General features: G+C 40.9%; 1 protein-coding gene across 1 annotated transcript in view; it reads left to right on the plus strand.

Moving 5' to 3' along the window:
- The first annotated feature begins 34 nt into the window (after positions 1-34).
- The window catches only part of dclre1a (DNA cross-link repair 1A (PSO2 homolog, S. cerevisiae)), a 36,952-nt gene continuing 22,534 nt past the window's right edge, over positions 35-14,452 (plus strand). The window contains exons 1-2 of the mRNA XM_041858281.2: positions 35-1,006; positions 12,662-13,981. Coding sequence (XP_041714215.1) covers positions 556-1,006; positions 12,662-13,981 — 1,771 coding nt within the window. The 5' untranslated portion in view covers positions 35-555. The remainder of the gene's footprint in view (positions 1,007-12,661; positions 13,982-14,452) is intronic.

Consider the following 14,452-nt stretch of genomic DNA (forward strand, 5'->3'; position numbering starts at 1 on the left):
ACCTAACCTTAACCACACTGCTAACGTTATGCCTAACCGTTACCTTAAATGAAGACCAAAAATATGTTTTTTTAGTTTTCATAACTTTTTTGCCAATTTGGACTTTGTGGCTGTAGTAACTAGTGGAACACGTTCAATGGCGCGAGCATCACCGTGATGTATCATGGGTAAATTGTGACTGACTGATCTACAAATAATATTGAGTAGTTATTCATGATGCAAGGTGATTTATAGATCAGTCAGTCTTGAATCGCCTTTATTCCGATCCGTTTCATACATTTTTACGATATAGCTAATTTTTGCATTGCATTGGCTTTACGTCTGGTTGCTAGAGTTTCTTGTTGACAGGTTATTATTTAGAAAAATTACTAACACAATTAGCTGTTTTCTGTTTTGATTTGGTCATTGGAGGGGCTGCAACTGTTCCAAAACGGAATGGAATGTCATCATCGAACTTGCCGCAGGATGTTACAGAAAAGCGCAATTAAACAGGCTACATTGTAGCCACACCGAGGTGTTTTAAAACATTGTGTGCCATTCTTTCTTCTGCTTCAAATGTCAAAGAACGATTTGGAAGATGACATATGGGAATATAAGCCTCTCAGGAAGAAGAAGAAAAGAAAGGACACAGAGACACCTAAAACGTTTAATGGACCCCTGGCTAAGTACCGACAAGCCTCCAAAAGATTAACCATAGGAGAAACGTCTGTCCAAGTGAATAACACTGTCAGAGATGTGAAGCTCACCGAAGTAGTTCCAAATATTTCCCTCAGTGTGAAGGCAAATGAGGTGGCGTGTAGGACACTTTCAACTCAAAATGTCACCTCTCCACGGTCAACACAAGATAATGATAGTACACTTGCTGCAGGAGAGAACGTGGACCAGGCATCTTCCCCTGGAGAAAGTTTCTGTCCGATCTGTCAGATGCCATTCTCTATATTGGTAGTGCAATCTCAAAGATGGCATGTCGCAGAATGTCTTGATACTCCTGAGGATGACCGCAAAGGTACAGTATTGTTGTTTCAGATTGCGATATGAGACGTTCCTGAAGAAACTGGAACAAAAACAGACCATGGCTTTTTGGATCTTTCTGAAATTCAATAGGCCTACATAAAACAGGTTTTATTTCCAGTCGGATGTTTGGTATATATTTGACATTTGTATGTGAAAGTATGTTAAGAAATAATTAATTGAACAGGAATATTTGTGACATTTTGGCCTTACCCGGCCTCCTTTAGTGCTGCATCCTTTAACCAGGTGTGCATTGACCAGTTGTGAAGTCGTAAATAAATACCAGTTGGATGCATTCTCATTTTTTGAACTCCTTGAGAAACGCAGATTGGCTAATAATGGCCAACACTTTGTGTAAACCATTAACTTAAAGTACAACTATCAAATACAATTTTAATTGTCACATGCTTCATAAACAAAAGGTGCATAACATGAGGAATAAATACACAATGAGCAGTAATAGCTAGGCTATATGGCTATATACAGTGGGGATAAAAAGTATTTAGTCAGCCACCAATTGTGCAAGTTCTCCCACTTAAAAAGATGAGAGAGGCCTGTATATTTTCATCATAGGTACACGTCAACTATGACAGACAAAATGAGAAGAAAAAAAATCCAGAAAATCACATTGTATGGTTTTTAATGAATTTATTTGCAAATTATGGTGGAAAATAAGTATTTGGTCAATAACAAAAGTTTCTCAATACTTTGTTATATACCCTTTGATGGCAATGACACAGGTCAAATGTTTTCTGTAAGTCTTCACAAGGTTTTCACACACTGTTGCTGGTATTTTGGCCCATTCCTCCATGCAGATCTCCTCTAGAGCAGTGATGTTTTGGGGCTGTCGCTGGGCAACACGGACTTTCAACTCCCTCCAAAGATTTTCTATGGGGTTGAGATCTGGAGACTGGCTAGGCCACTCCAGGACCTTGAAATGCTTCTTACGAAGCCACTCCTTCGTTGCCCGGGTGGTGTGTTTGGGATCATTGTCATGCTGAAAGACCCAGCCATGTTTCATCTTCAATGCCCTTGCTGATGGAAGGAGGTTTTCACTCAAAATCTCACGATACTTGGCCCCATTCATTCTTTCCTTTACACGGATCAGTCGTCCTGGTCCCTTTGCAGAAAAACAGCCCCAAAGCATGATGTTTCCACCCCCATGCTTCACAGTAGGTATGGTGTTCTTTGGATGCAACTCAGCATTCTTTGTCCTCCAAACACGACGAGTTGAGTTTTTACCAAAAAGTTATATTTTGGTTTCATATGGTCATATGACATTCTCCCAATCCTCTTCTGGATCATCCAAATGCACTCTAGCAAACTTCAGACGGGCCTGGACATGTACTGGCTTAAGCAGGGGGACACGTCTGGCACTGCAGGATTTGAGTCCCTGGCGGCGTAGTGTGTTACTGATGGTAGGCTTTGTTACTTTGGTCCCAGCTCTCTGCAGGTCATTCACTAGGTCCCCCCGTGTGGTTCTGGGATTTTTGCTCACCGTTCTTGTGATCATTTTGACCCCACGGGGTGAAATCTTGCGTGGAGCCCCAGATCGAGGGAGATTATCAGTGGTCTTGTATGTCTTCCATTTCCTAATAATTGCTCCCACAGTTGATTTCTTCAAACCAAGCTGCCTACCTATTGCAGATTCAGTCTTCCCAGCCTGGTGCAGGTCTACAATTTTGTTTCTGGTGTCCTTTGACAGCTCTTTGGTCTTAGCCATAGTGGAGTTTGGAGTGTGACTGTTTGAGGTTGTGGACAGGTGCCTTTTATACTGATAACAAGTTCAAACAGATGCCATTAATACAGGTAACGAGTGGAGGACAGAGGAGCCTCTTAAAGAAGAAGTTACAGGTCTGTGAGAGCCAGAAATCTTGCTTGTTTGTAGGTGACCAAATACTTATTTTCCACCATAATTTGCAAATAAATTCATTAAAAATCCTACAATGTGATTTTCTGGATTTTTCTCTCTCAATTTGTCTATCATAGTTGACGTGTACCTATGATGAAAATTACAGGCCTCTCTCATCTTTTTAAGTGGGAGAACATGCACAATTGGTGGCTGACTAAATACTTTTTTTCCCCACTGTACATGGGGTACCAGTACTGAGTCGATGTGCAGGGGTGCGGGGAAATTGAGGTAGATACTGTATGTACATATAGGTAAGGGAAAAGTGACTAGGCAACAGGATATATAATAGACAGTAGCAGCAGCGTATGTGATGGGTGTGGAAGTATAAGTGTGTGTGTGGCGAATGTGTGCCTGTGTTTACGTGGTGTATATGTATGTATGTACAGTTGAAGTCGGAAGTTTACATACACCTTAGCCAAATACATTTAAACTCTGTTTTTCACAATTCCTGACATTTAATCCAAGTAACAATTCCCTGTTTTAGGTCAGTTAGGATCACCACTTTATTTTAAGAATGTGAAATGTCAGAATAATAGTAGAGATAATTATTTATTAGAGCTTTTATTTCTTTCATCACATTCCCAGTGGGTCAGAAGTTTACATACACTCAATTAGTATTTGGTAGCATTGCCTTTAAATTGTTTAACTTGGGTCAAACGTTTCAGGTAGCCTTCCCACAATAAGTTTGGTGAATTTTGGTCCATTCCTCCTGACAGAGCTGGTTAAACTGAGTCAGGTTTGTAGGCGTCCTTGCTTGCACACGCTTTTTCAGTTCTGCCCACAATTTTTCTATAGGATTGAGGTCAGGGCATTGTGATGGCCACTCCAATACCTTGACTTTGTTGTCCTTAAGCCATTTTTCCACAACTTTTTAAGTATGCTTGGGGTCATTGTCCATTTGGAAGACCCATTTGTGACCAAGCTTTAACTTCCTGACTGATGTCTTGAGATGTTGCATCAATATATCCACATATATTTTCCTTCCTCATGATGCCATCTATTTTGTGAAGTGCACCAGTCCCTCCTGCAGCAAAGCACCCCCACAGGATGATGCTGCCACCCCCGTGCTTCACGGTTGGGATGGTGTTCTTCGGCTTGCAAGCAACCCCCTTTTTCCTCCAAACATAACGATGGTCATAATCGCCAAACAGTTCTATTTTTGTTTCATCAGACCAGAGGACATTTCTCCAAAAAGTACGATCTTTGTCCCCATGTCCAGTTGCAAACCATAGTCTGGCTTTTCTATGGCGGTTTTGGAGCAGTGGGTTCTTCCTTGCTGAGCAACCTTTCAGGTTATCTCGATATAGGACTCTTTTTACTGTGGATATAGATACTTTTGTACCTGTTTCCTCCAGCATCTTCACAAGGTCCTTTGCTGTTGTTCTGGGATTTATTTGCAGTTTTTGCACCAAAGTACGTTCATCTCTAGGAGACAGAACGCGTCTCCTTCCTGAGCGGTATGACGGCTGCGTGGTCCCATGGTGTTTATACTTGTGTACTATTGTTTGTTCAGATGAACGTGGTGCCTTCAGGCGTTTGGAAATTGCTCCCAAGGATGAACCAGACTTGTGGAGGTCTACAAAATTTTTTTTATGAGGTCTTGGCTGATTTCTTTTGATTTTCCCATGATGTCAAGCAAAGAGGCACTGAGTTTGAAGGTAGGCCTTGAAATATATCCACAGGTACACCTCGAATTGACTCAAATGATGTCAATTAGCCTATCAGAAGCTTCTAAAGCCATGACATCATTTTCTGGAATTTTCCAAGCTGTTTAAAGGCACAGTCAACTTAGTGTTTGTAAACTTCTGACCCACTGGAATTGTGATACAGTGAAATAATCTGTCTGTAAACAATTGTTGGAAAAATTACTTGTGTCATGCACAAAGTAGATGTCCTAACCGACTTGCCAAAAGTATAGTTTGTTAACAAGAAATTTGTGGAGTGTTTGAAAAACTAGTTTTAATGACTCCAACCTAAGTGTATGTAAACTTCCGACTTAATAATAATAATATGCCATTTAGCAGATGCTTTTATCCAAAGCGACATACAGTCATGCGTGCATACATTTTTAGGTATGGGTGGTCCCGGGGATCGAACCCACTACCCTGGCGTTACAAGCGCCATGCTCTACAAATTCAGCTACAGAGGTGTGTGTGTGTGTGTGTGTGTGTGTGTGTGTGTGTGTGTGTGTGTGTGTGTGTGTGTGTGTGTGTGTGTGTGTGTGTGTGTGTGTGTGTGTGTGTGTGTGTGTGTGTGTGTGTGTGTGTGTGTGTGTGTGTGTGTGTGTGTGTGTGTGTGTGCATTCGAAAAGTATCAAATCTAAATGTCAGTTTTAATTATATATTTTTGGGGTTCTGTACAGTTTCCCAAATCAAAAACATACATGTGTGAACACAATGTTTTTTCAATTTCAACTTATTTTAAAATATACAGTGCCTTTGGAAAGTATTCAGACACCTTCACTTTTTCCACATTTTGTTACGTTTCAGCCTTATTCTAAAATTGATTTTTTAAAATGTATTCCTCAGCAATCTACACACAATACCCCATAATGACGAAGCAAAAACAGGTTTTTAGAAAATGTTTGAAAACTGAAACACCTTATTTACATAACTATTCAGACCCTTTGCTATGAGACTCGAAAATTGAGCTCAGGTTGTTCTACAACTTGATTGGAGTCCACCTGTGGTAAATTAAATATATTGGACATGATTTGGAAAGGCACACACCTGTTTATATAAGGTCCCACAGTTGACAGTGCATGTCAGAGCAAAAACCAAGCCATGAGGTCGAAGGAATGGTCCGTAGAGCTCCGGGACAGGATAGTGTCGCGGCACAGATCTGAGGAAGGGTACTACAACATTTCTGCAGCATTGAAGGTCCCCAAGAACACAGTGGCCTCCATCATTCTTAAATGGAAGAAGTTTGGAACCACCCGAGACTCTTCCTAGAGCAAACTGAACAATCGGGGGAGAAGGGCCTTGGTCAGGGAGGTGACCAAGAACCCGATTGTCACTCTGACAGAGTTTTAGAGTTCCTCTGTGTAGATGGGAGAACCTTCCAGAAGGACAACCATCTCTGCAGCACTCCACCATTCAGGCCTTTATGGTAGAGTGGCCAGACGGAAGCCACTCCTCAGCAAAAGGCACATGACAGCCCACTTGGAATTTGCCAAAAGGCACCTAAAGACTCTGACCAAATTCTCTGGTCTGATGAAACCAAGATCAAACTCTTTGGCCTCAATGCCAAGCGTCACGTCTGGAGGAAACCTGGCACCATCCCTACGGTGAAACAAGGTGGTGGCAGCATCACGCTGTGGGGATGTTTTTCAGTGGCAGGGACTGGGAGACTAGTCAGGATCAAGGCAAAGATGAACAGAGCAAAGTACAGAGAGATGAAAACCTGCTCCAGAGCACTCAGGACCTCAGACTGGGGTGAAGGTTCACCTTCCAACAGGACACCGACCCTAAGCACACAGCCAAGACAACGCAGGAGTGGCTTCGGGACAAGTCTCAATGTCCTTGAGTGGCCCAGCCAGAGCCTGGACTTCAACCCGATCTAACATCTCTGTAGAGACCTGAAAATAGCTGTGCAGCGACGCTCCCATCCAACCTGACAGCGTTTGAGAGGATCTGCAGAGAAGAATGGGAGAAACTCCCCAAATACAGGTGTGCCACGCTTGTAGCGTCATACCCAAGACTTGAGGCTGTAATTGCTGCCAAAGGTGCTTGAACAAAGTACTGAGTAAAGGGTCTGAATACTAATGTAAATGTAATATTTGTTTTTTTATTTTTAATACATTTGCAAACATTTCTAAAAACCTGTTTTTTATTTGTCATTATGGGCTATTGTGTGTAGATTGATGAGGAACAATTTAATCAATTTCAGAATAAGGCTGTAACGTAACAATGTGGAAAAGTCAAGGGGTCTGAATACTTTCCGAATGCACTGTATATTGCGTTATTTTATAATACCTACATAAGAGTGTCAAACACCACGTTTATTCAAATTCGTTTTTTCCCTGCCAAGATGTTTCCTTTCGTTTGAAAGTTTGTTTCTTAAATCCTTTGTTGTGATGAATTCTTTAGTCATGTATTTTTTAGTTATATTTTAAATAACTTTATGACAGTCATGAAGCATTATGACCATCATAATCATATAAGCCAGATAGGCCTATCACATACATGCCCTTATATCAGTCATCAGTCAAAAAGAGGGCGTCTTGTCCTGCTCCTGAAATCTGCTCCTGCATTCATCCCAGTCATCAGCAACAGAGCATTGGGGTAGGTGCATGTCTGACATCAATGTGTGCGCAATTACAATGATCATTTAATATGGTAAATAAATAAAATAAATAAATATATACAGTACCAGTCAAAAGTTTGGACACACCTACTCATTCAAGGGTTTGTCTTTATTTTTTACTATTTTCTACATTGTAGAATAATAGTGAAGATATCAAAATTTATGAAATAACACATATGGCATCATGTAGTAACCAAAAAAGTGTTAAACAAATCAAAATATATTTTATATTTGAGATTCTTCAAATAGCCACCCTTTGCCTTTATGACAGCTTTGCACACTCTTGGCATTCTCTCAACCAGCTTCGCCTGTAATGAATTTCCAACAGTCTTGAAGGGGTTCCCAAATATGCTGAGCACTTGTTGACTGCTTTTCCTTCTCTCTGCTCTCCGACTCATCCCAAACCATCTCAATTGGGTTGAGGTCGGGGAATTGTGGAGGCCAGGTCATCTGATGCAGCACTCCATCACTCTCCTTCTTGGTCAAATAGCCCTTACACAGCATGGAGGTGTGTTGGGTCATTGTCCTGTTGAAAAACAAATGATAGACCCCCTAAGCGCAAACCAGATGGGATGGCGTATCGCTGCAGAATGCTGTGGTAGCCATGCTGGTTAAGTGTGCCTTGAATTCTAAATAAACCACAGACAGTGTCACCAGCAAAGCACCATCACACCTCCTCCTCCATGCTTTACGGTGAGAATTACACATGCGGAGATCATCCGTTCACCCACACCGCGTCTCACAAAGACACAGCAGTTTGAACCAAAAATCTCCAATTTGGACTCCAGACCAAAGGACAAATTTCAACCGGTCTAATGTCCATTGCTCGTGTTTCTTGGCCCAAGCAAGTCTCTTCTTATTGGGGTCCTTTAGTAGTGGTTTCTTTGCAGCAATTCGACCATGAAGGCTTGATTCACACAGACTCCTCTGAACAGTTTATGTTTTTTAAAAGTTTTTTTTAATGTCATTTAGCAGACGCTCTTATCGAGAGCGACTTACAGTTAGTGCATACATTATTTTATTTTATTATTTATTTATTTTTCATACTGGCCCCCCGTGGGAATCGAACCCACAACCCTGGCGTTGCAAACGCCATGCTCTACCAACTGAGCTACAGATGTGTCTGTTACTTGAACTCTGTGAAGCATTTTTTTGGGCTAATTTCTGAGGCTGGTAACTCTAATGAACTTATCCTCTGCAGCAGAGGTAACTCTGGGTCTTCCATTCCTGTGGCGGTCCTCATGAGAGCCAATTTCATCATAGCACTTGATGGTTTTTGCAACTGCACTTGAAGAAACTTTCAAAGTTCTTGACATTTTCCGTATTGACTGCCCTTCCTGTCTTAAAGTAATGATGGACTGTCGTTTCTCTTTGCTTATTTGAGCTGTTCTTGCCATAATATGGACTTGATCTTTTACCAAATAGGGATATCTTCTGTATACCACCCCTACCTTGTCACAATACAACTGATTGGCTCAAATGCATTAAGAAGGAAAGGAATTCCACAAATTAACTTTTAAGAAGGCACACCTGTTAATTTAAATGCATTCCAGATGACTACCTCATGAAGCTGGTTGAGAGAATGCCAATAGTTTTGAAGTCTTCAATATTATTAAAATGTAAACATTTATAAAAAATAAAGAAAAACCCTTGAATGAGTAGGTGTGTCCGAACTTTTGACTGGTAGTGTATATACCATAAATGCCTGGAGTCTCTTGATTCAGTGGGTAAAGTTTTGAACTGATAAGTTAAACAAGGGTGTTCGCTGTCACCATATCTATTCGTTATGGCCATCGAAATGCTATCTATTACAACATTAGAGGATTACCAATCCAAGGCTTAAAAACAAAGGTGTCCATGTATGACGATGACTCAAGTTGTATATTAAGTCCACGAGCTAGATCCCTGCAATGTCTCATTGAAGATCTAGATATTTTCTGGCCTCTCTGGACTAAAATCGAATTATGATAAGTGTACCATATTACATATTGGACCTTTTAAAAAAACACAACTATTATATTACCCTGCAGTTTACCTATAAAATGGGCTGATGGTGAAGCAGACATGCTTGACATTTTGTATTTTATTAGGATCCCCATTAGCTGTTGCAAAAGCAGCAGCTACTCTTCCTGGGGTCCACACAAAACATGAAACATGACATAATACAGAACATTAATAGACAAGAACAGTTCAAGGACAGAACTACATACATTTTTTTATTAAAGGCACACGTAGCCTACATATCAATACATACACACAAACTATCTAGGTCAAATAGGGGAGAGGCGTCGTGCCGTGAGGTGTTGCTTTATCTGTTTTTTGAAACCAGGTTTGCTGTTTATTTGAGCAATATGAGATGGAACGGAGTTCCATGCAATAATGGATCTATATAATACTGTACGCTTTCTTGAATTTGTTCTGGATTTGGGGACTGTGAAAAGACCCCTGGTGGCATGTCTGGTGGGGTAAGTGTGTGTGTCAGAGCTGTGTGTAAGTTGACTATGCAAACAATTTGGAATTTTCAGCACATTAATGTTTCTTATAAAAAGAAGAAGTGATGCAGTCAGTCTCTCCTCAACTTGGTATTCATATCACAAAATATATAAATGAGCTCTCCACAATTAATTCAAATAGAAAACTATTAAAAATAGACAAGATCCTGCAACCATGGAGAGGTAAATACCTGTCTATCTTTGAAAACGTACACTGATTAACTCCTTAGTCATATCTCAGTTTACTCACTTACTTATGGCGCTGCCTACTCCTGATGATTAGTTTTTCAAATCATATGAGCAAAAAATATTTTGCTTTATCTGGGATGCTAAACCAGACAAGATAAAGCGTGCCTATCTATATAATGAATATGAACTGGGTGGGTTGAGGTTTAGTGCTTTTATATTTAATAATCTATCTCTAAAAGCTTCACTTATACAAAAGTTTTACTTGAACCAAAAATGGTTCTCAAGTAGATTACTAAGAAAAGCTCATCCATTGTTTTTAAAATGTCATTTTTGACTGTGCAGATTGCCATGTCTCATTTTTGATTAATTGAAAATGAAACCTTCTTCAAAGTATATATTTTTCAAAAAAGCATTGCAGAACTGGTTACAATTTCAATTTCATCCCCCAGAAAAGATATAACAAATATTATGGTTGAACTCAAATGTGCTGGCTGATAAAAGACTTAAACCGTATTTTGTTTTTAAATTATATTGTACATTTGAATGGTCTCAGGTTTAGGAATGGCTGAAAAAGCATAATATTAATAAAAAATTGACCCTAGAAATAGCATTGTTGGGAGATCTAGAGAGACCTGGTCAGTCAATTACTAATATACTAATACTCTTAGTAAAATTATTTATCTTCAACTCACAATCTGTGGATTTTATTCAATTAGATAGATTCAAATTTTATGTTAAACATCACAGCATAGTTGAAAGATATATATGGCGCGTAGAAATCCGAAGAGGGTGGCCAGCAGAGATAGGTGGGATGGGCTGAGGGAAACAGAGGGTTGGGATGTGGAACTGGAGACAAGTGGGAGTGGAGTTGCTAGGCGAGGAATAGAATGACGGTCAAAAATAAAGTCAAAATAAACAAACAATGGTTGGATGGTTGAGGGGGGTATCTTGGATGGTTGGTGGCCTGGCGGTTGGGAACCTGGTGCTGGTGGCCGATAGGTCGGGTCTACAATTTGACTTGGTGGGAGATCTGTCTACGTCCCCTTGGGCGGGGCACTTGACCCTGGTTGCACCTGTAGATCGCTCTGCATGGGGGTCTGCTAGATGACTGAATGTAATGTAAATGTTGAGCGGCTTCACTGCAGGTAGATTGTATGTTTTAATATTCAATAAAATAAAATTAGAAAAAAACTTGTATTTTGAACAATGTTATAGATAGTCTTCTAAGAGAACCAATGTTCCAAACCTCATGTCTCTATCCTAATCCGTTCAAAAGTTAATAGAGTTTGTGGTAAAAAATTGCACAGCATCGTGTCAGCTATGCTGGATGTTGTGCGGGAACAAAGGCTCCCTGACAGGCTCACTTTCCCATTGAACTTGTCATCTTTCTTCTCGAATCCGCAGGACATAAAACAATATAGGTAAAATAGATATCGATTTTGAGACATGACATGTAGTATTTTCATATTTTAGTATACACTTTTCATATTAATGCGAAATTCCTGTTATTTTTTCGAAGATTTCTCACAAAAACAAGCATATCTCTGTGAAATGTCAACGGCGCACTGACCGTACCACAAGTTTTTTTTATTTTCAAAGCCTAATTCAGCTCGTCATGCAAATATTGCTTTTTTGCAACCCGCGTTAACAACTTTGAAGACGACCACCACAACATGTAAATTCCTCAGAATTTGCAGCGAGAAAGTTGCATCGCTCTGTTGGTGCTTATTATCGGATGTATTAGGTTACGGAATCTGACATTTTGGATATACTGTTAATACAATTTTAGAGAAAGACCCCACTGAATGATTCAGAACATGAATAATCATATTTGTCTTGGTAAAATGTATTTTATAACTTAAGGTAGTGAAGTTATATTACCAAAGCACGTTTTCACCTGCTTGGGGCAGAGTGGGTGTGGACACTAGGGGTGTGCCGACATGGCCATAATCATATCTGTAAATTGATAGTCGGATCGGATGATACTCGTGATCGGAAGAAACGGAAGTGTTTTAATATGCCTAAATAGATTTTGGCAAAATACCTCCCTGCACGTTCTCACTGCAAAAAAGCTGCAGATTAGGAGCAGCACACATAGGGGTAGGGGTGTGTGTGTGTGTGTGTGTCTGTGTCCTCAATTTGCAGCAGGCAGCCAAATTTGCTGTCAGATTACACATCAGCGTTTCATTTTATTTATTTTTTCTTTCCCCACTTTTTAGACATTATGCACATTGATATCTTAATAGCAAACGTCTTTCCCATGTGATTTATCATAGTAGCAGGCAGCAGTAATCTAAATGATCAAACCAAAAACATGCAGGGAAAAGTGATCTGGTGAAATTATGAAGCGAGTGGACGGAAAAATACAGCTTCACTATCCAATCAGAGCAGCAGGATCAACGTACAGCCTGTCTCTTCTCTTTACAGACAGGCAAACTAGCGAGTTGAGTTATTTAGATCACGTAGAAACTTGCTTACAAATTCGATCATAACAAAACATTTCTAATATAGTGACAGGAGTAAGTATATTTCAAGTTAGAACCCAACAATTCCAACTTCAATAAATTATTTCTCAACAATTAATGTATTGAATTTCAGAAACATCCATAAAGTAATGTCCTTTTTTTTTTCCAGTTTCATGAGGAATGTCCCTTTTAGCATATTACATGCAAATGCTATTCTTAACCATAATCTCATATCCCTTGTAACCCCTAATCCTGCTCTGTCTTTGTGTCTTATGTCATGTGTGCAGAATGTCCCAATGGTATCCAGTGCTACTCCACCATTCTGAGCCACTACCAGAAATACAGCCACTCCCTGCTTGCCCACAGCCGAGCAACCAATGGCGCGGTCTTCTTCGGTCTTTGCTTGGAGACGGTGACCAATGACGGGGCCAAATTAAGCTTGGAGAGCTCACAGGACAGCCAGAGTTCTTCTCCCATTAACAGACACAGTGGAGCTACATCCTCCACAAAGCCAAATGCCCTTCTGCTGCTCCAGTCTCCTGCTCCAGAGGTAATCCGAAAAAAAAAAGGCTGGTCACCTTCTACCAAAGGCTTGAAGTCTACCTTTCAAGAGTATAAAACAAAAGTATCAACCCCTCATAAGGACAATAGTGGGTGTGAAAGCCTTGAGGGTGGTTTTGTCAAAGCAGAGCCCTCTGCTTTTAGTGATGATGAGATCTCCTATTCCCCCATCTCTGAGTTCCCCCCAGATATAGAAGTTAATGGAACACAACCAAGAAAAGCACTATTTCCAAGCAATATGTTGGAAGATGGGGACAATAATGACTCAATGTTGTTGTTCAGTGATGGAGTCTCAAGTGACGATGAGTTATTTTCCAACCTTGTGGCTCATTCTGAAACAAATGAAGTTGTAGGTTCTCCAGTATTCAACGACACCCAAGTGGTGTCAATTAGCTCATTAGTGCCTAGCAATCATCTACCTAGCTCCTCAAGAGAAGAGCATACAGAGGATAACTATAATGCGTTCAGTGCTAGGCCTCCACTCCAGTCTCCAGAAAGTATAGTATTCGAAAGCTTACGGGAGCGCCTGTTCAGCCCAAACATCAATAGCAGCCTCCATTCCAAAAGCTTGGATCAGTGCCCCACTCACACAAACACAGCGTTGAACATGTCATTACCTCAAGTGCCTCCATCTTCCGAAGCTTCCCCCACCCAACAATCTCAGGCAACCATGGCACCTAGGAAGGGCAAGGGCAAGGGTGCAGCCTCTAGGCTCAAACAGACAGACATTGGGGTGTTTTTTGGGCTCAAGCCCCTGAAGGACAAAGAGAAGGAGCAGGAGGCTGGGAATGGGAATGTTTTACCTGGGGTGAGTCTCCAGCAGGATCCTGTACTCGGAGAGCGCAAGGGAGGCAAAGGGGACCATGGAAGATGTCAGAGGAAAGGCAGAGGTGCAAATGCCACGGAGACCCCTAAAGTTGGAGTGAGATCAGATGGTGGGACTACACAGACTCCGAGTGAGGGAGGTAGGAAGAGGTGGAACAGGGGGAGAACTGATGGAGAGCAAGGGGAGCCCAAGCGATGCCCGTTTTATAAAAAGATTCCAGGTGAGTTGGTCGGTGACGAGTGTAAGTAGCATGCAGTGTGCCCTGTGGATGGCTAATTGGTAGCAGGAACAACCTCCTGAGATAGCTTAACATACTGCTAACAATGTGCAGTCGGAGACTGACGTAGGCTATCCACAGGAAAGTATTATTAAACCGACTTACGGGGGACTTTTTGAAGATAGCCACCCCTAGCGCCTTCCATGAAAAATGTAGGAGAAAGTACATCTTATTGTATTATACCTTAGTCTCCGACTGTAGTACATCTTTATTGTATTATACCTTAGTCTCCGACTGTAGTACATCTTATTGTATTATACCTTAGTCTCCGACTGCAGTACATCTTATTGTATTATACCTTAGTCTCCGACTGCTATCAATATCAGGATGTCCCGGCTAACCCTATGCTACAGTGTAAAAGGCTTAGGCCTACCTGGGTTTAGGGCAAAATAAAAAAGTGCAAATACCAGTCAG

The sequence above is a fragment of the Coregonus clupeaformis genome, chromosome 31 (genome assembly GCF_020615455.1).
Source record: "Coregonus clupeaformis isolate EN_2021a chromosome 31, ASM2061545v1, whole genome shotgun sequence".
Taxonomy (NCBI): domain Eukaryota; kingdom Metazoa; phylum Chordata; class Actinopteri; order Salmoniformes; family Salmonidae; genus Coregonus; species Coregonus clupeaformis.